At 41.6% G+C, this 25948-nt stretch overlaps 1 protein-coding gene across 1 annotated transcript in view; it reads right to left on the minus strand.

The window, feature by feature from the left end:
* Positions 1 to 25948, minus strand: part of LOC115821426 (piezo-type mechanosensitive ion channel component 2) — a 41665-nt gene that overhangs the window by 5760 nt on the left and 9957 nt on the right. The window contains exons 5-43 of the mRNA XM_030785254.1: positions 24801 to 24963; positions 24296 to 24509; positions 23773 to 23986; positions 23293 to 23458; positions 22828 to 22920; positions 22229 to 22358; positions 21120 to 21271; positions 20589 to 20852; positions 19211 to 19316; positions 18676 to 18863; positions 17319 to 17467; positions 16690 to 16857; positions 16215 to 16256; positions 16082 to 16114; positions 15875 to 15978; positions 15513 to 15676; positions 15078 to 15254; positions 14695 to 14841; positions 14018 to 14218; positions 13627 to 13831; positions 13140 to 13241; positions 12859 to 13024; positions 10850 to 11093; positions 8963 to 9059; positions 8419 to 8578; positions 8065 to 8154; positions 7519 to 7616; positions 6932 to 6982; positions 6483 to 6592; positions 6237 to 6357; positions 5916 to 5987; positions 5105 to 5271; positions 4290 to 4489; positions 3502 to 3693; positions 2392 to 2637; positions 1675 to 1933; positions 1075 to 1263; positions 471 to 678; positions 74 to 200 (exon numbers count right to left, since the gene is read on the minus strand). Coding sequence (XP_030641114.1) covers positions 74 to 200; positions 471 to 678; positions 1075 to 1263; positions 1675 to 1933; positions 2392 to 2637; positions 3502 to 3693; positions 4290 to 4489; positions 5105 to 5271; positions 5916 to 5987; positions 6237 to 6357; positions 6483 to 6592; positions 6932 to 6982; positions 7519 to 7616; positions 8065 to 8154; positions 8419 to 8578; positions 8963 to 9059; positions 10850 to 11093; positions 12859 to 13024; positions 13140 to 13241; positions 13627 to 13831; positions 14018 to 14218; positions 14695 to 14841; positions 15078 to 15254; positions 15513 to 15676; positions 15875 to 15978; positions 16082 to 16114; positions 16215 to 16256; positions 16690 to 16857; positions 17319 to 17467; positions 18676 to 18863; positions 19211 to 19316; positions 20589 to 20852; positions 21120 to 21271; positions 22229 to 22358; positions 22828 to 22920; positions 23293 to 23458; positions 23773 to 23986; positions 24296 to 24509; positions 24801 to 24963 — 5979 coding nt within the window. The remainder of the gene's footprint in view (positions 1 to 73; positions 201 to 470; positions 679 to 1074; positions 1264 to 1674; positions 1934 to 2391; positions 2638 to 3501; positions 3694 to 4289; positions 4490 to 5104; positions 5272 to 5915; positions 5988 to 6236; positions 6358 to 6482; positions 6593 to 6931; positions 6983 to 7518; positions 7617 to 8064; positions 8155 to 8418; positions 8579 to 8962; positions 9060 to 10849; positions 11094 to 12858; positions 13025 to 13139; positions 13242 to 13626; positions 13832 to 14017; positions 14219 to 14694; positions 14842 to 15077; positions 15255 to 15512; positions 15677 to 15874; positions 15979 to 16081; positions 16115 to 16214; positions 16257 to 16689; positions 16858 to 17318; positions 17468 to 18675; positions 18864 to 19210; positions 19317 to 20588; positions 20853 to 21119; positions 21272 to 22228; positions 22359 to 22827; positions 22921 to 23292; positions 23459 to 23772; positions 23987 to 24295; positions 24510 to 24800; positions 24964 to 25948) is intronic.

The raw sequence follows: 25948 nt of genomic DNA on the forward strand, positions 1-25948 counted from the left end.
GACAACAGTAATGTTTCTACTTGAACCTGTTTTGTGCATAGAAGTTTGCTAACAAGAACTGTAATAATCCTACACTTCAATGACAGCTGCTTTGACTTCCAACATCCTCTCCCTGATCCTTTGTTTGATCTGCTCTTTCTTGGTTAAGGGCACTTTGGAGTGATGTTTCCTCTTCTTGGAGCGGCGTTTTTCCTTGTCATCTGTTGAAAACAGTATTAACATATCACAAACACACACATGAACAACCAATAAATGGCATGCAAAAACGTACTTAGGTATACCACAAAATAACAACACACAAGTAAAAACACACAGACACAAGCCTTGTCAGTTATAGATGTATATTTCTATAATAAAACTGTACTCTAGTGGGCAGATAGGGTAAACTACATGCAGCGTTTACAGTAAGGGACATCTCTGAGAGACAGAACTGGTTAAATATGAAATATTATGAATATTACTTGGGCCACCAGCCCCATGCCCCTCTGAACTCTCTGCTTCTTTTCGTCTGCGGAAGAGGGATGCGGTGGAGGTCTGGAGAGGGAGGAAGCGCAGACGTCTGCGAGTCTCCCCTGCTTTCTCTCCCACAGCACTCTTTCTTTTTTTCTCGGTTTTCCTCTTCAGTTTTTTAAAGAAGTCAGGCATCTCCACCTCCTTGTTGTCCCAAAGCCCATGACACTGCCAACACAGGGACAATACAAATAACCAAACAAATAAACACATAAATAAAAATGTACATAGACAAATACATGTGCTACGATTCATCAGGCTCATGTGTGTCTTGAACCCGTCGATTAAAGAACAGTATAAATGAACATTACTGTTGTCCTTCTCTCTCTCTCTCTCTTTCCTAGAGCTCTGCACAACTGCCTGATGGGTAAATATATGAGCATGAATGACAAAGTACTATATAACACATATTAAAAAAATACTTACAGCAGATGAATTAATTAAGCAAATTCAATCTCAGAATGGTTAAGATCTCACTTGTTTTCTGTAAGTCATTTGTACAGAGACTTGAGAGTTTATTTTTCACTATATGTGTTATATGACGTGATTCTGTTTTGACTGTACCTTCAGGATAGAGCGGTGGAAGAAGAGAGCAAGTAACTGTAGAAGGTCAAAAAGAACATAACCGTCTTTTTTCTCCACACCCACAATATTGGGCAAGGCGAAGGGACGCTCTGCGTTTATGCCCCTATACGCCGAGGTAGTCCACGGGAAAAACCCAAACTGGAAGAAATACTTCACCACCACAGTGAGCTGAAATAGAGAGAGAGAGAGAGAGAGAGAGAGAGAGAGAGAGAGAATAAAAAGAAGAGACAGACAGGAGGAGAGTGAAATCAACTAAGATCATTAGAGTGATTATGAGGTTCTGAAAGTGTACCAATGTGTAAAGAAAACCCCTTAAGATGACACAAACCGTGTTGTGCTAATATGCTGATACAGTGAAAATCATGTTACATTTTTAACACTAATGAGTTCATTCATTTTCTGCTGTCATTTTCACTTTGATCAATGATATCCTTGTGAACACAAAACACAATAAAAACCAAACACAATCCAAATAATCCCAAAAAAAATAACACCACCACCCCCACCCCCACCCCCCCCAAAAAAACTCCAACATGCTAAGATGAAGAAAACCAGACGCTGGCTTTTGTTTCGACTGACTTCCGTATAGATGATGGCAGTCATCCAGAAGCGTTTGGTGGGGCGTGGCACAGACAGCATAGCCCAGAGGAAGATGAGAATGGGGAGGAAGAGGGTGAGTAAGGAGGCAGAGACCATGTGGTTGAGGATGATGACGAAGTAGCAGAGCATCTCGGACTGAGACACCATGGTGTTGTAGAGAGCCATGAACAGACGCAAGAGCCTGGGCAGAGAACTGAAGAACCTATCAGACTCCTCGATCTCCGGGATGTCAAACATGCTGAGGAGAGGAGAGGTTTCATAAAATCCCACTGTGTAATGTTTAGTCGGTATTTTGATGTCTATAAGCTTTGTATTACTGCATGTAAGATCACTTGTACAGGGAAAAGAACGAAAAGCAGCCAAATTCAAACTAAGAGTTACGGCAAATCCTGTGAGAAGCTTGGAAGAACTTACCACAGTTTACTTCTGTTTACTCCAATGCTATATAGTGTCTTTATGAGCAAATAAATACTCACTGCCCAGATAAATATCATTAAACAGGTTGCACAGTACTGTATATGTGTAATGGTGTGTAATATTTTGATTGTTTTATTTGCAGATGAGTGAGTGTATAGTGATGAGATGTATGTGTGCAATGGTAAATGTACATGTACCTAAGATGCTGTACATCTGTATGTATATGTTGGTGGTGTGTGGGTGTGCATGAGCATGCATGTGTGTGTGTGTGTATCTCACTTGTTCAGCAGGAGCTCACTGGCAGTCAGAGCCCTGGTCTCTTCACACAGAGCTCGGGATTCTGGGAGATCCGCACTCTTCTCCTCTAACGATACAGAACCAGGCAGCGCAACCTGTCCATCCACCTGTTCGCACTTGTCATGTCTCTCCTCCTCTTCACTCCGATCTTCTCCTCTCTCCTCCTCTTCACTCTTATCTTCTTTCTCCTTTTCTTCTTCACTTTTATCCTCTGCTTTCTCCTCCTCTCTCACCTTCTCTTCTCTCTTTTCCTCTTCCGCATCTTTCTTTTCTCCCTCTTCCTGATCACCGTCCCCATCTTTCTCTTCTGTTTCTTCCTCTGATTTCCTTTGCACGGTCACTGTCTTATCTTTGCTCTGTTCTTCTGTCTCTTCAGATTCAACACCCTTCTCCTTTCTTTCAGTTTCTTTTTTACCCTCTTCTTCACTCCACTCTCTTTCTTCCACATGAGGAGAGATGTCTTCTTGGCTCCTTAAATACCAACCATTTAAATGGGAAGAGGGAAAACCGAAAAGAGAGATAGTAACACATTATCTACATTAAACAGATGGAAGAGAGAGTTAAATCTCCTATCTAATCTGCTGGTCGTTCTGCAATCACGTGCAGATCCATGTAGTGCTGCCCTTGTGTGTATTTATATTGTAAACCTCATGGCAGCTGAATTTAAATGACCACTGCGATCTTCTGTCTTATTACAACTGGTTACTCTCTGCTGTTCCTTAAACATCTGTGATTAGGTGTTTATTTACTCTGTTTTTTAAATGGGGAAAGGATTTACACAACAGAGTTAAGTGCTGTTTCTGATGGAGAGGGAACTGTACTTAAGTAGGAGGCCAAGAAAACACTGAGCCCATGTAAAAAAGAAAAAAAAGGTATGAATTTCTTTGAACTGGCTTTGCATCTTCAGAGGCATCCAATCTAATCATGAGTGAGCAACAGAAAAAAGAAACATTTCCCACACATAGGAACCCTAAAGACAGAAAGGCTCAGGGGAGAGAGGTCAGAAGGACAGATTCATATTTCTAAAAGATCTGTAGAAAGTGAAAGTCTGTATGAAACAGAGTCTGTGTGAAACAGAATGCTCATGCTTACTCCATGGGAGAGCTTTCATGGTCAAAGGAAGTCATATCGACACGAGAAGATTTGAGTAGTCTCCGGCGCAGTTGATCGGCAGAGGGTGGAGCCAAGTGGGGTTGGTCAGCCAATGGTTGGACGGGAGAAGGGTCGTCAAGGTCGTCTTGGGTCAGCTGGCGTGACATTATCATTGTCTCATCCGTCATACAGCTACAATGTAAACACACACACACACACACACACGCACACACGCAGGCATGCATGCATGCACACACACGTGCACACACAAACACGTGCGCACACACACACACACACACACACACATACGCAGACACAAACATAGCTCAGTATCAGCAACACCTATAAAAGAAAATTAAGTGGCAGAAAACTGATGACTTCAGTACTTAAACCCAAACTTTACATTATGGCCTGGAGCCTCACAGGGCATTGTTAAGCCTTAAGCACTTTTCTGAATACAGACTAATATGGGTTCTCCTCCGTATCAGTGGATTTCAGCATGTGTATAGCAATATGCTACATATAACATTTATAACAATATGCTATACGAATTCATACATGTCAAAACAGAGATTTTACATTCAGGCTTCCTCGAAAGACTGTCACCATCAGCGTTCATCAAAACATTCAAAGAGGCACTACACATATCAGTACTTCATGAAGTGGGCTGCCCTTTGTCATATGGTTAGCAAACACATTCAGCACAATCGCAATGGATGCAGAGCCCATGAGCGAAGCATCTTCAGAATGCTTTAATAGTGAAGCCAGTGGAATAGCTGTGTTTGCACCTGGACACACTGCTTCCCCAGGACAGTTTGGAGTTGGCGTTCCGGAGTTTGGCGTAGCCACGTGGCGAGGTGGGAACAGGTGGCGGAGAGGAGGCAGGTGGAGTCAGGTCCTCCCTGGCATCCAGTGATGCCAGTGTACTCTGTCTGGAGAGCCAGCTCTCGTAATACTGTCTAATACTGTCATTAGTCACCTCCCTTCCCTGCGGCAGAGAGAGAGAGAGAGAGAGAGAGAGAGAGAGAGAGAGAGAGGTGTCACCAGTGCAGTATCCATTTGTTTCAAATTCTACACCCTTGAGATAAAATTATGTCCAAAAGCACCATCTAAAAGCATTTTAAAGCATTTCCATGTATGAATCCTCTACCACTAAAGTATCTCAGAGTGAAACAGCTGGGTCTACAACCCCAGCTTTGAATGAGTGCTGACAGCCAGAGAGTCGGGTCTGTCATCAATGACTGGCTCTGTAAGATGTACAAACCAACCTTTTTCAACAGACAACCTGCACAAGAAAACAAAACTGCCTGTTGCCCTGGAAACAAAGAAGTGCTGGTTCCAGTGGCTTGGACAAGGGCCAACCACATACCAGTTAGCAGTGGGGAGAACTGACTATGCTGGCAGAGATGGGCCTTATTTGCTGAAATTGTAAAGTGCAGCCAAAGATAGACATACATGTACAAAAAAAGGTCATGATAACCTTTCATCCCACCAGGTTATCTACCCCTCACTGATTTCAGATGGCCTGAACTATGTTTTTTTTTTTCCACCACGAGATAAATCACCAAATGCTAAGGGCAATTCCATGACTCAAAGAGCCCACCTTGTTCTGCTGGCATGCCAGAAGGGCTCTTTCAAAGCGCAGGACTTTGGAGATGTCCAGACTGTCCTTACAGAAGGAATTCAGTGCTGCCGTGAGGTCATCCAGAAGAGACAGGAGCATGACCCAAGCCAACTTCAGGAAGTCAAAGGCCCTTTGGAGTATGTGTTCTTTAAGAGAGAGAGGACGGAAAGGGGATTTGGCCAGGTTATGTCTTTATGTGTCTATTATTTTCTTTTTTTAGACTGTCAGGCTACTCTTTAGCTACACTGGCACACAGATGGCACGCACAAACCTAAAGGCAAAACTAAAAATGTGTGTTTCACCTTTTTAGGTAACCCAGAAAAAGCACATTAAGGTAATCGTGTTGGCTCAGAATGCAGGCATCCTGTGAACTGCCTTAAAACTGTGGTTAGAGTCCAGAATGTTTCCTCACTTCAGGCTAGTCATAATGCTGGAGAGACTGGAAAGACTATCTATCTATCTATCTATCTATCTATCTATCTATCTATCTATCTATCTATCTATCTATCTATCTATCTATCTATCTATCTATCTATTTTCCTTAAAGCCAGTGCAAGGTAACACCATGTAGCAGTGATCAATTCCTCTGAACAGCTGGCAGAATGTATTGACTCTATGATAAGGTGGAAGTGCTCATTTCATTGGCCTTGTTTTATTTGTACTGATAAGTTTACTGTGCTGTATATACTAACTCAGGCTTTGCCTAAATGAATGAGTGGATGACAGTGATGGAGAGTTAGCACTTTTGTACTGTGTGCAGGTTCACTAAGTTTGCAATAATCCCATGTACCTTTCTCTCCCTCCTCTTCATCAAGGCTGTTTGCATCCAATTCATCCTCGCTGGAGTCAGCTCTTTCTATACCTGAGACAGAGAGACCCTCATCATCCTCAAACATCCACACAGTTACCACAAACCCTCATTGACGACGCATATAAACTACAGCAAACAAGAATCAAATAGATCAGACCTTATTAACTTATCAAAGCTTGACAAGACTGTAAAGCTGACTCACACATAATTAACTGCATAAAAAACCCCAAAAATTGCCTTTACAACTGATTACAGCCAACACATGGTGAAACCCTATATGGTAGGCAGTGGTGGTCTCACCCTGCTGTCTGTGAAGCTCTCTCTTGGCTTTTCTTCTCTCTTCTCTCTTCAGCTGTGACTCCTCTTTCCTGTGGCCCCTGAGGGCAGCTTTAGAGCCCACAGTCCAGGCCTCATACGCCAACTACACAGACAAGGAAGACCATGCTGATGAAAAGTGTGTGTGTGTGTGTGTGTGTGTGTGTGTGTGCACGCGTGCATATGTGTATGTGTGTGTGTATGTGTGTGTTTGTGTCTTATTTACTTTACCTGAAAGGCTGATTTTTTCTTGGGTGGAGCTTCTTCCTCTTTCTCTTCCACCTGTTCCACTTCTTCCTCACTGTCACTCTCAAACAGGTGATATCCACATGAATCACTGACTGCACACACACACACACACACACACACACACACACACACACACACACACACACACACACAGAGAGAATAAAACACAAAAGTGGGTATAATTAGTGGTTTTGGAGGATAAGCTGGAGTGAAACACAGAGATTATGAAAGCAGAACTTACTAGAAAGATTAAGAGATCAAAAGTGGAAGCCCAGTTTGGGGCAGGTGGAAATTTGGTGTTAAATGTGAATGGTTTGACCAAAGGATGGTGTGTATCAATCAGAATGGAAGGACAGAGCAAAAGAGTGATATAGAACAGTGGCTCCCAGTTGTGATTTGGGGTCTGGGTCAGGGGAACAGACAGTACTAACCAGCGGGTTGAGATGCCCAGGGCTTCCACCATTTACTGTGATCACTCTCCCCTGCAAGATATTCATTCGTTTATTCGTTCATTCAATGGTTTCTTTGTTATTGTTATCATGGTAAGGCCCCAGTGCATGATTCTGACTACATATAGTGAACTGTGGTGAACTTATCCCTGTTTTAACACTTCTGTTTTCATCCCCGGGCCAGCATTTCACCCTGGGCAGAAGCATTTCAATCCTAGTTCCATGGCAAGTTGACAAAACCAAAGTGTGAGATGCATAGGCCAGTGTGAGATGAATATACCAGTGTGAGATGAATATACCAGTGTGAGATGAATATACTAGTGTGAGATGAATATGCCAGTGTGAGATGAATATATTCGTGTGAGATGATTATACCAGTGTGAGATGAATATGCCTATGTAAGAAAGTCTGTCTGGAGGTGAAACTGATCCCTCTCAGCCAACCCACTGCATTCTGCAGTGTCTAGACTTTTGTGATATTAACTTAATTCACAGAATCAGAGCTCAGTTATTACTTGTTTAAATTCCTTACTTTATTTTATACAGTACTAAATGTGTAGGTGAGGTTACCCTTTGCTTCTGGGTCAGGTTTGGGTTCTGGGTCAGTAGTGGCTAGCTGGCCTGCCTTCCCTGGTCCAGTCCTCTGCTTTGATTTGATTTTCTCCATTCTGGAAGAAATGATTGAAACAAATAATCCCACTATTGTAAAAGGTCTGAAATCCAGCTGTTGTACTCATCATCTTAACAGCACCATCCAACACAGATGTACATCCTGCTCCACACACACACACACATGCGCATGCGCGCGTGTTTGTATTGAAATCCTATTGGGGACTTCCCACTGACACCCATTATCATGTGACTAGAATACTAACCTATCCCTAACCCTAACCCTAACCAAAGAAAGGGTTGTGGTTAGGGATGGAAGAAATGTTTTCACACCTTTTGTTTTATCAAGAACAACAATTTAGTTTAGATCAACATTGCTCTCATAGTGGGGACCAGCATGTCAGATTATGCTATCTCACTGGGGACTTTTGGTCCCCAGAGAGACACCAATACATGGTACACACACACACACACACACACACACACACACAATGAGACTATTCTTACTGTTTCTTCAGTGTCTCCACTGATTTCTTCTCCATCTCCAGTCTGGCTGCCACACGTTTTTTCACCTTTGCGTCAAACAGCTCTGCCCCCCTTTCATAAATGAACATTATTCTTTCAGCGAACTAACATTTTACAAACTGAGATGACAAACATGCTTATGAGACCTCTACATAGTTTTCATATACACATTCTCACATTCATATATATAGGACAGTCTTATATTTACACATTCTTTAGAGGAATGGATAAGAACATCAGACTGACTAACTCTGTGTTATGTGTGGGCTTGTTAAAGTTTTAGGTGACTCAGTGGACTTCAGGGAATTCAGTAATTTCTGAAACACTGTGTCAGACCTGGAGGCCAGGATCTTGGAGGCTTTGAGGTCAGACACCACATAGAGGAAGTAGTAGCTGAGGAAGACCCTTCTCTGTGCCAAGAGGACAGTAAAACATATGGCGTCCCACACAATCCCAGCTTCCCCCGCCGGTAACTCACAGGTGTCATCAGGATCAGCTGGACACATATGGAAACACAAACACACACACACACACATACACACGCACACACACACACACAATTAAGATTCACATAAATTAACTTTAAATATCACTATCTCTGACCATATGTCTCTATCAACAGTGTCTGTAAACAAAATTTTATTCAAGAGATTACACATCACCACGTATGATAAGTGAGGTTCAAACCTTTGCGGTTCCATGACTGTTGCACCATATTAATGTGTGTTATTAAACTATAATGCACATTAATATGCTAAAACACTTTCAGATCTATGATGTATGGTGCTGAGTTCTCAGTGGCAGAGATAATCATCCTGTTGGTCTCTCCCCACTGGCTGAGTGAGATGTCAGTCAAAGGGAATGTGTTTTTGTTACTTACGCACGTCGTAGCCGTTGATGGTGCAGAACATACTGAATGCCTGGATGAACCAACAGCCACTTCTCAGCAAACTGCCCAGGTAGGCACAGGAGCCCAGCTACTTACACACACACACACACACACATACAGAGAAACACATATGCACACACACACGCACACAGAGAAACACATATGCACACACATGCATGAGCACATGCACACACACACGCACACCACAGCAGAAGTATAACATCATCACTATATGCACAATAAAACTCAATAGCCATTCTGTTCACCACACACACTTTTCACCACCATGAATGCCATGCAAGCACCCACACCCACCCACCTACATACTAGGGATGGGATGATATAGTTATCTCACAATTTGGTTTGATATACGATATAAGGTTTGCGATTCGATACCGCCACGATTTGATAGAGCCTAATAACAGTTCAGTGACAGCATATGAATATTCAGAATAGATATTTAATTTTTAGCCATGCAAAATACAAAACAAATTCTCATTTGAATAAAGTTCTCTTCTAGAGAACACACAAAGAGTAACAAGAGAAATTCTCATGAAGATCAGAAATACCACAAAGGTGTCATAAATACAAGCTACCTCAGTGCTTCCCAGCAGCAAAGGTAATCAAACATATTAAATTAAATAACTAACATGACATCATGAATCATAAATTAAGTATGTGTCTCTACATTATGAACAGAAACTGTTTCTGTGTAAAGGGAGATACCATAAATCCCTTCACGTTTTCGTTGTTCAGTTATTTTAAATATCAGTTTTCACTGACACACATACGTAATGCGTTATTTTGACACAGTAACATTACGATTAGTTGAAATAAATCTTAGTTTTTAAATGATGCGTAATATAACAAGATACCATAATTCCATTATTGCTTTCATTGTTAAGGGATCTTAATAGGCGATTTTCAATCAATGACACATGTTCGTATCTAACTACGCAACGTATATTCAGGAGAAGAATGCAGTAGTTTATAAAGTCCATTCACATTAATTAAATAAGAGTCTTTGTTGTAGAGAGAGGTCGCAGCCAAAGAAACTTTAATCTCTAGAGGTGGTCGGGTATACATTATGAATAGAAACTGTTTCTCTGAATAACAAGTTACCATAAATTCCCGCACGTTTTCGTTGTTCAGTCATTTCAAACAGCAGTTTTCAATGACAAACGTGTGCGTAGCCTGTGTAATGCGTTATTTTGACATTGATAGTCACGTCACTCACTCTCACTCACTCATTATCTGAGCCGCTTATCCTGATTAGGGTCGCGGGGGGTGCTGGAGCCTATCCCAGCGCTCATAGGGCGAAAGGCGGGGAAACACCCTGGACAGGTCGCCAGTCCATCGCAGGGCAGACACACAGACAAACACACTCATACACACATTCATACCTAGGGGCAATTTAGTGTCTCCAATTCACCTAATCTGCATGTCTTTGGACTGTGGGAGGAAACCGGAGCTCCCGGAGGAAACCCACGCAGACACGGGGAAAACATGCAAACTCCACACAGAAAGGACCCTGGCCGCCCGGCAATCGAACCCGAGACTTTCTTGCTGTGAGGCGACAGCGCTACCCCACTGCACCACCGTGCCGTAGTCACGTCACGATTAGTTGAAATAAAGATTAGTTTTTAAACGATACATCGATAACACGATACTATCATTCCATTATCGCTTCCATTGTTAAGGCATCTTAATCGTTGATTTTCAGTCAGTGACACATGTTCTTCGCCTATGTAATGCGTTTGCTACGCAATACTATAAAACTCGATATGCGACGTATATTCAGGAGAAGAATGTACTACTACTACACACTTACACACATACACACACACACTCGCTGACGGACACGACACACAGACTCACAGAGAGCAGATTCTTCAGGCTGATGACGATGCAGGTGTATGCAATGAGGTAGTCCCACAGGCGGACGATGTAGCGTACGGGCTGGAGCAGCAGAGTGCCGCTGAAGAGCATGAAGTAGAAACAGGCCACCAGGTAACCCAGGCAGAATATATTAATACGTGTGGTGCCCGTGATGAAGATCAGACACAACACCAACCAGAAAAAATTACCGAATACAAACATCTTCACCATGTCCAGGTAAGACCTGCAGAGACAGAGTGAGAGAGAGTGAGCGAGAGAGCGAAAGAGAGAGAGAGAGAGAGAGAGAGAGAGAGAGAGAGAATGAGAATGCGTAATTTCTCATTCATTTCTCAGGTTTAAAGGGAGCTTTCTACTATGACTGCATTTGCAAATATTTACACACACAGAATAGAACAAACACCACGCGCCTAAGGATACAGACACACACACACACATACAAGCCCCATAAACCACCCACACATGTTACGCAAAAACACATATATTATTAAACTCATATAGAAATTAAATGAAGGCATCTCTCTCTCTCTCGCTCTCTCTCACTCACACACACTCATAAGGCCCTATCTTACACCCGGCGCAACGCGGCACAAACCCAAGGTGCAAGAGTCATTGCCCTTTTTCAGACCCGGCGCGGTTGACATTTTTCCGCCCAGTGCCCACGTTGTTTTAATAGCAAATGCACTTGCGCCTACCTGGGAGGATCGGTCTAAAGATGAGGAGTGGTCAAACGCATTGTTGGCGCTTTGCTATTTTGACTTCAATTAAAAGCAACTGCGCGTAGACCAACGAAAACCTAGTCTAAAGTATGGCGCAGTTGTTTTATTGTTATTTTAAGGGCGCAATATATAGTAATGCGCGCCTACATTGGTGGGTTCGCAACGCAAGCAAACCCTGTTTGTTACGGCGGCACATATAAACATGGATAAAAAAACAAACAAACAAACAAACTAAAAAAATCACTGAAATATAGACGTGAAATATTATTGTGGACGTCAAGATATCTAAAGATACATGAGAGTAAAGATGCATGAAATTGTTATTTGATCAGTTATGGCAATACACAACAGCATTTAAACAGATTCGTTCGGGGGACGTTTTACAGCGGCAGCAACAATGCCAGCAACTATGATCACGGATTAAATGTCTTAACTCGTTTAAACGACTTTTATGCCACCTCATCCCTCACCTGTCCCACAACAATGAGGAATGCCGCCGTGGATTAAGCTTATCCAGACTGTAACAGACGACTGCCATCTCATAAATATCCTTCCAAAAATAGTGCTTGAATTGTCATTCAGTCGAAAACGTGTTTTCTGACATTTAACATTAAAAAACGCATTGTAATAGAGAGGACGTTTGGATTGCTGAGAATGCGCTTCAAATGTTTGGTTATTAGATGCTTCATGTATAGCCTGGTAAGTAAACTGAACGCCTTATTTGACTGAGAAAAAGTCCAAAATCTTGTCCACCCAATATTTAATTTATTCTGGAAATTTTAAATCACAGGAAAGAAGGATAAGTTTGCTTCGTCTTGGGGAGCTGTCCGCTTTTACTTCGCGCACGAGGAAGTCTGTCTCCTCCGCCTCCATTCTCTAGTTTCCTGCTCTTGCTAATTCCTCCGTTTCATTACCAAGGGCACGCGGAGGTGACTTTTAAAAAGAATGAGAGATGATACTCTGATTAGTTTATTGTACGTTACGCCCAAAATACACCGATGAGTTAATTAAGGGCTCAAGTACAACCCCTTTAGACCATGCGCCATACTTTGCATTTTATCCGCCGTTAAAACAGCAAAAGTGGTGTGACCACGCCCTAAAAGCACTTGCGCCATCCGCATTAAATCATGCGCTTTAGATAGTTAAAATAGAGCCCGAAGTGTGAATTATAGAATAATGATGTTTGTTATCATTAGTTGTAGTCTTTGCCATTGTTATCATTAGCTGTAGTCTTTGTGAATGACACACAGACACAGACATACACACACACACCTACAGTGCAGGTAATTGTTGACAGGGACATATTGGTTGAGGTTTCGTGGGTCAAGGCTTCGGCTTATTTCCACATTGTCTCCAGCCAAGAGCCTAACAGAAGCTCGATTCTCCTCCTCAAACACCTGCCACTGCAGAGACGCCACCAACAACAGCATGAAGTCATCTACAGAGAGAGAGAGAGAGAGAGAGAGAGAGTGGAGAGACAGAGAGAGAATAATGGAGCTTAAATGTTTCGCTGAGAGTAGAGGAGAACTATGAATGAGGATAAACTGACTCACAGAGGATAAAGTTGGGGTTGGGTCTCATGGCATAGTCGGGGAGGTAAAGCCATTTTATCAGGTTGGAGCTGAGGGCATCAGCCGACGTCCTCCATGGATAATCTGCAAAAGGAGTGAATCTTCTCTAACACAATATAAAAAAATGTCTCGTGGACAACACACACCTGATTACCTTCTGTTGGTTAACTGAAAGCAACGGATTGATATTGAAATGAGGTTTGCCCTTAGTCCTGCTTAGCTGACAGAGAAAGTGATCCATCTTATGTGTGTAAAATACCATAACTAGGGGAAAAGCATAGCTGTATGTTTACAGAAAAATATCAAAAGTTGAGAGAATAACAACATGTTGGGAACAGCTAGCACTTGTGACACAATATCTCAGAAACTGAATAAAGTTTAGTTAAATCACAGATCCTGAGTGAAGAGAAAAATGTTCAGTATTTAGTGTGTGGAGTAGCATTGCTGAGTTGGTCCAGGTGTATCTCACCTGTACAGAGTGCAGGAGGCAAGCCGATGCAAAGCAAGTACTGGAACGTCATCAGGCTGCTTATGAAACAGCAGTATTTGGACCAAACCTCTCCAATGGCTTTTCTGCGCCGACGCGCCAGCACACCGATCAGAGCCAATGAGTGCAGCAGAGCGTAGAAATCCATCCTCTGGCCAATCACATTCACCGCCACAACGAAACATAGCTGACACAAACCCATACCACATGCTGAAGTTACGGGATGATCCAAACACTCTCCAAACACAAATGATAACACGCAGTAACTCACTAAAGACTGAGACTAAAGCGGACAAACATATATGATAATTAATATCTCTTTTGCTGGATCAGGCAGAAAGCGCTGAGATGGTTTTAATTGAGTCAGATGTACCTCCAGACCAAATTTGTAGAAGAAGTAATTGGTGAAGTATTTGAGGCAGGGTTTGATGCCATGGTCAAGGTGCTGGCGGGTGACTCCCTGAAAGATGGTTCCCATGGGTGGAGCCTTGAGGTCGTTATGGAGACGATAGTGGAGCTGATGTCGATGGATGGTCACGTCAAACACGAGCAGGCCCAAGACCAGCAGGTGATTCTGATGAGACATCGGTACACAGTATATTATACACACCAGCACACAACATACTATACAGACCAGTACACAGTATATTATACACACCAGCACACACTTTCACTCTTTCTGTGCAAAATGACATTATTTATAAATTCATATAAGAATAGTGATAAAAACAGCACTGCTGTGACATTAAAAGACACCACCATGTGATGTAAGATAACGTGGCACATAACAGTGTACTAAAAAGTAGGGCAGCTGAACGTGCAAAAATGTGGCATAAAGGAACCTGGTGACAGGTTTTCTCGTAACAAAAAAATAAAACAAAAACATACTGACTTTATTTGTCACACACACACTGAGCAGTGAGCAGTGAAATGGAGCCTCTGCATTTACCCCATCCCAACACCAGTGAGCACACACACACACACACACACTCTATGAGCTAGGAACAGTGGGTGCTATAAGGGGTGTATATGAACCTATAAACTCATTACCCGAAGGCAGGGCAGTATGCGGTCCCCACACTTTCTCAGTCCCCCGAACCAAAAAGCCGGATCCACTGGTTCCGCATACAGGATGGACTTCCTTAGGAGCTCTTCTGTGTTTGCAGCATACCAGCTCCCATTGGACGACAGCAGACCCTTCAAATACACACATAGTAAAAGGTGATTTTTTTCAACATGTCTACAAAAGTCAGAGAATAGACATATAAACAAATAGCAGGCTAGCATAGGGCAGGTGCTAACTCCCAGTAATTCATCAATAATGCACACACACTGTCCTACACAAACACACACACACATGCATGCACATGCACACACACGCACGCGCGCGCGAGCACACACACACACACACACACACACACACACACACTCACAGCAGTGCAGTTGGATGAGTACACGTGCGGTTTGATAAACTTGAGCTGATACATCATTTTACAGACGACCATGACACAAGCCCAGACAGACGACACAGTGGAAGCTGTGGGCCGCAGACGTGGGAATGGCAGGGCAAATGTCCACAACACCAGGAAGAGATAATTCATCAGACAGACCTGTATTACACACACACACACACACACACACATATACATACAAACACATATGCAGAGTTAAACACAACTGTGTTCCAACGAGGGTTGTGACAACTGTTTGTGTGTGTTTGTTTGTGTTTGTTTGTGTGTGTGTGTGTGTGTGTGTGTGTGTGTGTGCACGCGCGCATGCGGATGACTGTATGTGTATATGTGTGTATGTGTGTGTGTGTGTGTGTGTGTGTGTGTGTGTGTGTGTGTGTGTGTGTGTGTGTATCTGACCTCCTGTAGGCTGACCCAGATGATGCCTGTGGAGACCAGTTTGAGGGTGTGGAGCTCCAGCAGTCTCCAGCAGAGCTCCTGAGCATGACGGAGTAAGAGCAGAGCCTGCACTAACAACACACTCATCCTGTCCACCACCAACAGCCACTGGTTCACCACGGGCTCTGTAGACCAGACACATACACACACACACGCAAACGCGCACACACACACGCAAACGCACACACACATAATCACACTATAAGGGAAAATTTAATTCAGGTTGTTAAATGATACATTTTTGTGACTCCCTGCCCTAAACATACACTCCATTGTTAAAGAGAAAAGGCCAAAGGCAACTTGCTTAGATGAGTGTCACTTACCATCGATTTCTGTCTCTTTATCCTGTTTCCTCTCTGAATAAGTGGACATTCCTGAACTGTCTAGCAGGTCATCGCTCTCCTCACTCAGTTGCTCCTTAACCAGCCTATCACAAGGTAGCAAAACAAACCTCACGTAATATCACAGCGGCAATGACTAAATATACAAATGTGATAAAACATTCCATTAACTACAGCAAGAATGCTTACCGTTTTTGGAATTTTTCAATGTTTTCCTTGATCCTGAGAAAGAACACAAATGTGTACATAGAAGTTAAAATACATGTTAAAACAACACTGTGAACGGAGTCATACCTCTCTCTCTTTCTCTCTCTGTCCTTACGTTTCTGTTAGCAGAGCCATAGATTCTCTCAGGTCCTGTTCTCTGCATGGACAAAAACAAAAACAAGGTAAACAACGAAAAGGGTTATGGCGAGGGTTAGTGGACTTGGACATTACTGTAAAGATATTAAAAACTAAAATGAATGTATATGTGCTAGTGTATGCACATGTAATACATACATATATAAATATATATATACACACACACACATACACACACACACATATACATGTGCACAGTAGTTGATTTGTTATTTTTTTAATGGGGGGGGGGGGTGGCCCAGTGGTCACTGACTCTACTCCATAGAGTATAGAGGGGGATGGCAGGTTAACAAGGAGGATGCATTTTGATAATTTTGTTAACAAGGGGGATGGCACCCCCCTTATCCCTCTACGAATTGCTTACTGTATATACATACACATACTGTATATACAGGTTGTGTGTGTGTGTGTGTGTGTGTGTGTAAGCGTGATACCTGGAGCTTGCTGGGTTGACTGGTACATTCTCCAGGTCTGTGAGAGACAGGAAGTCTGAGTTGAAGTAGTGGAGCTGCAGGATACAGGCCAGCAGAAAGGCAGCAGGAAGCAAGATACGTGCAAACAGCTCCACAGTGTCAAACTGCTCCAGCCCCAGATCCCTCAGTCTAACACACACACACACACACACACACACATCTAAATACATACCTTTAAATACATAAGATTTGAGTAATTATCTTTGTGTTCTGTCTCAGAAAGAGGGACTGGCTACAGGTGGTCACAAAATAAAATCATACCCCTGAATCGAGGTGTGTTAGTCCTGTTTCAGTTACCAAAGCAATTTAATGGACTAAAACTTAATAAGAATGGCTGACAGTGTTAAACAGCTAACATTGCCCTTAGAGCATGTACCCAGGTCAGAGATAATAGAGTATACAAAGCTATATGGGCCAAATGCAAACAACCCCCCCCCCAAAAAAAAACAACAACAAAAAACCCCCAATTTATTATTATTTCTTTAGATTGCTGAGTATAACACTATTGATATTAAAGACAGGATATTGATACTACGTTAGCTATTGGAGATCCAGTCTTAAACAACATGGGAAAGCATTGTGAATCCCACCCTTCCTCAGACATGCCGATGATCTGGCGGAAGAGTCCAGAAACCGTCTTAAACTGGTACATGTAGATCAGGTTCAAGACCAGCATGGAGTAACCCACCACCACAGCCCAGAAATACTTAAGAACACGGCGCCAGACCTCATACTGGACCTAAACACAGGAGTACAGAGGCAGTCCTCAACAGGGCAGGGCAGTTAGCACAGACAAAACATAATTAAATAAGACTAAGGTAACAGCTTTGGTTATTATCAATAACCATTTGTAGAGCTGCAAGTGGAACTGCTAATTCAAAAAAATTGACTTTTTTTTCCTGATAAAATAATTTCCTCCTGGATAATAAAATGATAAATAAAATTATATAAAAAGTAATAAAATAAACAAGATAAAATAATAAAATAAGACAATATGAAAATAGTAAAATCTTCCCAGATAATGAAAAGGGCAGCATTAAATAGAAACAACGTATAAACTATGTATAATAACTATATATAAACTACTGTATATGTAAAGCATCTTTGTGGTAAAGTGAATGGTCTAAGGCACTCCACGGATAAAGCTGCATCACATTAAATTGTCAAAATGTTCAGTAAATTGCTCAGGTGGTGTAACCAACCGGAAGGCACTTACAAGGTAAAACTGCTGAGGACAAATAACTGCTGCAGTGAGGTCTCAGCGCTGAGCTGTTTGTCTTATCAAACTGTTAGCAACATGCATCTCTGAGCTTTTTAAGCAAGATGTAGCTTTCCATCGTAAATCCTTGTGTTTTGACACCTCATAAACACAGGCTGCGATTATTCAACGTCTTTTTGTGTTGTAATGATTTTTTTTTTTTTGCAGCTTCTGCTGGCTTTTTTTTTTCTGCTCTGAACTGACTGTCTGCCGTAATGGACATGTCAGCGGAAATTTAAGGAAATAGAATATGGAGAAAAAAGGGTGAGCTGGAGATGTACGGGTCGGAGAAAGGATCAATATCGAGAGGAGAAGTTTCCAGGCTCAGCTGGTTGTTTTGTGCCTTTGTCTGTTATAACCATATTCTAGCTGACGAACAATGAAAAATGACCTAGCCTGGTTTTAGCTGCATCTCCTCAACACACCTCAGTGAAAGATGACAGTATGTGAATTTAGCATTGTTATGCCATTGTATGAGTCGTTATTTGTGATTTGAAATGTCAGTAAAATGTTTATCTCAAACGAAAAGGCCATAGCATTGCGACGGATTGTTTCTCTTTTCTTCCCTGTCAGCAGCTGAGTCTTTGCTCTTCTTTTGCCCTCTCCTCTCTTATGCATTCACAAACTGGGACTTAGAGCGGAAGAGAGAAAGAGAGAGATAAAAAAGCGAGGGAGAGAGAGTGCCCTACTTGATAGAGAACGACGCAGAAGAGGAAGAGGCCGATGTAGAGAATTTTGTAGACCACCACCTTCCCAGAGAAACTGATGACGAAGAACATGGAACAGCAGCAGAGGATCCAGTACTTCACCAGTGTTCCCTTAACCAGTCCTCCCAGTATGGCCATTAGAGGAGACGCCTCGTTCTCGTCAGCTAAACACACACACACACACACACACACACGCACACACAGGTTACCATCATGATGAAGAATGCGCTGACATAGCTCTGATATCAGGTGTATAACATACTTAACAAGCGGTTGCTGTAGAGAGAGGAGGTATTTCATATTCTTAAACATAAAATGAAACTGAACATTAATTACATACATCACAAATAATTGTATTATCACAGAATATATCTACTGCACCGACAATCGCACAAGCATGAGAAGCTATGATTCTACACTCTATACACTGGGCAGAAACTGTTCTTTTGTACTCTAACATTTCATTTCCTTCATTTCACTGATTGGTTTATGAAGGGGGGGGGGGGTTCCGTACGTGTTTGGACTTTGACCTCCTCCAGACTCTCCTTCATCTGTCCTTGTTGCTCTTGTTTCTCTCTTAGCTGTTGGCGAAACAACATCCAGAAGCTGCATGTATAGAAGACCTGTAAACACAGAAAAGCATTTACAGCCTGCAGACCCCACCAGCCAAACTGCATCTTTGTTAAAGTATATCGCATATATACATGTTTGAATTATGCAACGCCTGTGTTATTAATAATCATAGCGTTAATCATCTTTGAATCAACTTTGATTCAGCGTTCAAGGCTATATGTATATTCACTGGCTGTGTGGAGTAAGTGAATTACAAAAGTAGTAAATTACAGCTACTTTCATCACTCAACCTGAAGTTTTTCCTGTGCCCCTAATCAATTTCACTTTCATTGCATGGAAAATGTTATTTGATTCATTTGATCAATCAATGTTTTTATTATTATATTATTATATTATATTATTAAATTATTATTATTTATATTAATACAGTGTGTAGTGAACATATTATTTACTGAAGGCAGTCATTTCTGTTTTTTTAGTTAAATACAGTGCATTACTACAAATAATAATATTACTATATATATAATCCACAGTGTATCTCATCAAGCTTTCATGGAGTATTTCTTTAAGCTAACTGCTTTTACTCTCGTAAAGGTTGTATGTCCTCTTCAGCCAATGATAAGTCAACTAAACTGTATTGAAACATATTAAAAATCATTTAAACAATACTACTCCTGTCTGAGCAGGACCTCTTCAGTGCTCTGTAACTTCTGTAGTCACGGTGCTGTAAAACAACACTGTCTTAAGGTAATTTCCAAGGGTAATGTAAGGTTTATCTACTCACCTGTGATACTGCACAGAGAGGATGGGGTGTCCCGTTTTGATTTTATTGGTTATTAGTTTGGTAATGTGACAGTAATGCAATTATCAGTAACGTGTAATTATTTCTTGTATTTATACATAATCCTAAAAACTGCTAAATATATTAATGCTCCTGAAAAGGGTAGTCTTTTTTGGTCATGTTCAGGAACTGATTTCTCATAAATCAATAGTAACATCTAGAGAGATGAAAAGAGGTTTTAAATTAAAATTCAAATCAAAAAAGTCTGAAAATGAAAAATCACTAATATTGGGACACTAACCATCTTACATGGTGTACCAGTGCTGATTTATCTTAATCAATGAATTCTATGTCGCGGCACGTGCAAAATGTCAGATATTTGTTTCACAGAACACAACTAGCATTACTGCACTGTCAGATATACTGGCACAGGACACTTGACTCCACACCTCTTCTCTGACTGGATGTTTTGATTCTCCCTCCCTTTCTCTTTCTCTCTCTCTCTCTCCCTCTCTCTCTCTCTCTCTCTCTGCTTTGGTACCTTTGCTCCCAGGTGCACACAGGGTGCTGGGTAACCATAGAGATCAAAGTCAATGAGGACAGCCTTTGGGATCCTGGGAAAGAGCTCCTCCCTGTGTAGGCGGAGCCCACTGATGTACCCGCCCACCAGCAGCAGGGTCCCATAAACAGCGAGAAATGGAGCGCTGAGCATGGCATAACGCCGGCGATCCCTCAGCATCCAGATTACACACGACCACACCAACAGCGCAAACGTCAACCAGGAGTTATAGGTGATACTCCAAACCTGCATATAAAACACACACACACACACCAACAACACAAAAGTGAACCAGGAGTTATAGGTGATAATCCATACCTATATATAGCACACGCGCACACACACACAAACACACGTGCACACACACACACACACACACACACACACATGCACTCACACACAACAGCAGCAATGCAAATGTGAACAAGGATTTACACTTGATACTCCAGATCTGTATGTAACTCATGAACACCCTCAGACACACACACACACACACACACACACACAGGTTACCATCATGATGATGAGTGCACTGATATAACTCTGTTTCATCATGAACTGTCCAAACAAGGCGAGGCTGCTGGGCTCTGATGGGGCAGGGGGCAGATCTGACTCATCCTGTGTGTGATCTTCTCCTTCACTCTTCTCCTTCTCTTCCTCATACTCTAAACCAGCAAACACACACACACACACACACCACTCTTTATGTGACTGATTATATTAGACTTTTAATGCAAGTCACCTCAATTACTGAGAGGCAGTCATCATTAATTAATTTATGTGTGTATGTATGTCTGTATGTGTGTGTGTGTGTTGTATGTGTTTTTGTGTGTATATATGTATGTCTGTATGTGTGAACGTGTGTGAGTTTTTATGTATTTCTGTGTGTGTGTATGTATGTATGTATGTGTGTATTAGAGGTATAACGGTACATGTATTTGTACCGTACTGTTCGGGACAGGACGTTCGATTCAGTGTGCTGTGATGGGAGTGAATATAGGCTTTAACCACGCTCATTACGTGCATAACCTTTTTATGCTCTGTTCTTCAGTCAACCCAAAAGCTAGCAAATAAGGTGATAACTGACTTTATTTTAAAGTGATACTAGATTTGACAGTGTGCCCTCTCTTCTACATTTCTGGGTGCGGAACTAAAATTAAAAACTCAGTTTCCTCTCCAATTCCATAATGGAGCCGTAACTTAGCAACTAAATTAGTACATGTACAGTGATGCAGCCAGATGTTTATTTTATTATTATACTATTTATCTAATTTTTTTACATTTATTTGATAACCTTCAGAAGCACTTTAAGTTTTGTTAATGAGCTGCAGCAATATTAACTGATTTGTTAAATATATATAATTATAGTTTTATAATTATTTTTTCTAGTAATACCTAGACGTGACTGAGGTACATACTGAACTGTGACCTTTGTGTACTGTTACACCCTTTGTGTGTATGTATTTGTTTTGTTAGTTTGTTTGTTTGTTTGTGATCAATAGGCCTCAGGAACACGGGCAGTATCTAGTAGTACTTGGCTGATTTATTCTGAAGGTTTATAGAGCACAGAGAGATTGACAAAGGGGATTTTAAATGTCTCTCATTTCTTTGAGAAAATGTACCGTGAGACATGGAGTTATGTGTGTAGACTGGAAGAGCAAGGCATTGTGGGTATCCTCCTTCAGACAGATGTGACCCAAGGCTTGAGTTAGTGTGGTCCTGCCAAGCACTGTTCATCACCATTATGATAGGCTGGAAAAAAAAGAACAAGAACAAAGATGGTACTTTGGTATCGACTGAAACACTGTGGTTGGTAAAATATCCTGAGTCCGTGGAAAATGGAAACTTTTAGCAACTGAATGTTTTATCACCACTGTGTAAGCCAAGGCTTAAAAAAAAGCCATGAGCTTAAGAAAATGTTTAGATTGTGCATGATAATCATCTTGAGGAAAAGGAAAAAGAACAGATTATAGTTCTCATCACAAACTCAGACAGGTATTACAAGTAAAGACACTGAGTACCTCATCTGAAACACCAATGTCTTCAGCCACACTGGAAAGCAACTATTCATAAGAGAGATGGAGAGAGTGAGAAAGACAGAGAGAGAGAGAGAGAGAGAGAGAGAGCAATATGAGAGAGAGTTATGTTAGGAAGAAGCTGAATAAAGGATAATCTGTTAGAATGAAGGAAGGGGCACACAAAAGGCAATTTGAGTTCTTACTTCTCTTCTCTCTGGGGGGAGGAAGATGATCTTTGAGAAGCTGGGTGGAATGTCTGCTTCGCCGACGTGGCTCTCGATGTCGAGAAGCAGATCCTGACAGAAATGAAACTTCATTCACTGTTTCCATTTCAAACTCAGGAAATAAAAGAAGTAAAGGACAGAGTTCACATTTTCAAAGGAAGATTTTTTTGTGTGTGTGTTTGTGTTTTTATATCTGCATGAATTCCCTGATTGTAAATATGTTTATGATTTGTTAGTGTGTGTAGTAGCCACTGTGGATAGTGCTTTGGTTCTAGTTCCTGTAGACAGTGCTTCGATCCATGCTTGTGTGAATGGATATGAGGTCTGTACCTGTCTGGGTTATGTGTGGATCTGTGTCCATTTGTGTGTCTCTATCCATGTAAATGTAGATTTTGCCTGTTGTTCTGTGTAATAATGAGTGGTGTGTGTGTTTTCCAGTTGTACCTCCTCCACAATGTTAACCCATCTGTGAAGCAGAGCTATTAAAGTGTAGTACAGAACCAGCAGCACCAGTGGATTTACTATCACAGGCCAGCTCACATCCTCATGCAGGGCCACACTGAACGGCTCTGACACTTCAGTGTGGATGAACGCAGTCATACCAAACAGCCTGAGAGAGAGAGGGAGAGAGGGAGAGAGAGAGAGAGAGAGAGAGAGAGATGGCATAACTCTTCAGGCTCTCCTGATACCTCACACCACAACTTTGTTTTCCTTTTAAAGATCAAGTAATGTAGTGAAAGAAATAAACAGACCATTGCATGACTGATATGTAATGGAAAGTTTCTGCGTCACACATTACTGCTTTGTGCACAATATAAACTGTATCAACTCTATTGAACTGAACTGTGGGACAGCATCCAATTATTGCAGTAATTTGTTTGTTTGGTCTTTGTGCAATAGCTCTGTTATTCTGGGTGTGTAAACCTGGCATAGATGTCCTGAGGAGGGACGAGCTGCTGAAACAGGGGAAGCTGGTAGAGGTAGAGGGACAGGATGTGTCCGGCGCTGAATATGGTCATCATCACACACAGACTGCTGAAGAAGAGCAGTGAGATGGAGAAACCGAGCACCCAGCACCACACCAGGCTCAGGAATGCTCCGAAATACACTGCCGACGTCAGAGAGGGCAGGGCTATGCCTGGAACAACACCCAGCAAATGTACTCACGTATAAATATACTCCCTCAGTGTTAATTCAACACTGTCAGTTTTAATTTAGAACTGGTGAGGGAAGGAATGATCAACTCAGATTACTACAGATTAGGCTCTAGAGACTTCATCTTGCAAAAAGTGGAGGGAGTGAACGTATAGTCTGTTGTGGGTGTGTGTGCTTGTTGATGTGAGTCTGTGCATGTATGGAGCTGTGTGTGTGTGTGTGTGTGTGTGTGTGTGTGCGTGTATGGAGCTGTGTGTGTGTGTGTGTGTGTGTGTGTGTGTGTGTGTGGTACCTGCCAAGCCCAGCAGTACGGTCACCAGTGCTTTTCCACCAGTGTCCATAATAGTACAGAGGAGCAGTCTCACTCCTGCCCCAAACACTATGAGCTTCTGAACAAACTGAGGAGGAGCAGTGGGTAGGGTAGTGCTCTCATCAGAACTGTCCAAAGATGATCCCTCTGACTCAATACTGCCCTCGTCAGACTCGGAGTCAGACGTCTCCAAATCCTGTTAAATTAATCCAAAACAGGGTTAGGGTTAAACAGCCTCAGATATGACTAATGTGAGAGTACAGTGTTTTAAGCAATAATAGCTGTAAACATCTATTTTTAGTATGAAACTATATTACATCCTTAAAGGATTGTAGAATGATTTTCTGTGTGGTGGGTAGTATTTGGCCAAGAATGTTGGTACCTTATTCTGAAATAATCTCATCCCATTTATTTGAGAATGGATTTGGTGAGAGAACACATTTTAAGAAACAACAGATCGTTTTTGCACAGTCAGGGATGCCGGTACCTCAGTGTCTGAGGAAGGCACACAGTTCTCGTGCGGAGCGACTTGTGGTGTTGGCGGTCGTAATAGTTTCCGACTTAGATGGAAAATGAAGACCGTGGACAGGAAGAGGCCTAAGTCAGGCATCAGGTGACGAACCACATTCCCAGCATCCACCTCACTGAACCTGTACACCATAATAACACACATAAAACAGATCTTACCATGTGGGAAGGGCTAAAGACATTGTTAAGTCATCCAATGAATTGGAGGGTATTTGAGATACACTGCCAAATATTTAAGATCGACTGATCTACTGGAGTTTCTAATGTGGCCTCAAAATGTTATGGATATGGACTGATACTGTCTATCTAAGTCTACAACTATCTAAATTGTTTACAAATAAATTATACAAACAAGCCTTAAATAAACCGTATAAAATCTTAATAAGAAGTGGAATTATGTGTTGCTGTAGACACTCCTGTAATCAGTTGGATTTTATGTCTTTAATTTAAAATGAGCATTTAAACTTTTACTGCCTCAAATGTGAAGGTATTTGCCTCAGTTAAAACTGACCGTAGAATCAAAGCTCGTTCAACATGGAAATGATGGGAGATATTTTAATGGTATACCTTCTGTTACAATCTATTCTATATCATGCAACATGGTTTTAAAGCCCTTGTTAGGGTATAGGCAGTATAACTGGGATCTTTCCAGAGGAACGATTGTACATTTGCTGCAGTTTGCCTGTCCGTTTCTATGGAAATAGAACATGATTGGATAGAACATGAAACAGATTAAGGCCCACATATGGCTAAATTTTGCATATTACAGTTAATGACAACAGGGCAAATTTATAGTTGATTCCCAATTTGCTGCTCAACATATAACTCTATGTGCTTGGAAAAAATACAGTGAATTGAATCCTGAATGAATTCAGTGTGTTTCAGACACTTGTAAAAGGTAAGAGCTTTAACTGAATTGAACTGAACTGAACTGAAGTGACCTGAACTGAACTGAACTGAATTGACTTGAACTGAGTTGAATTGAATTTATCTGAATTAAATTTAACTGAATTGAACTGAACTGAACTGAACTGAACTGAATTGAATTGAATTGAACTGAATTGAAGGGAACTGAACTGAACTTTCACTGCTATTATAGACACTTTT

This window comes from Chanos chanos, chromosome 9, assembly GCF_902362185.1.
Source record: "Chanos chanos chromosome 9, fChaCha1.1, whole genome shotgun sequence".
Taxonomy (NCBI): Eukaryota; Metazoa; Chordata; class Actinopteri; order Gonorynchiformes; family Chanidae; genus Chanos; species Chanos chanos.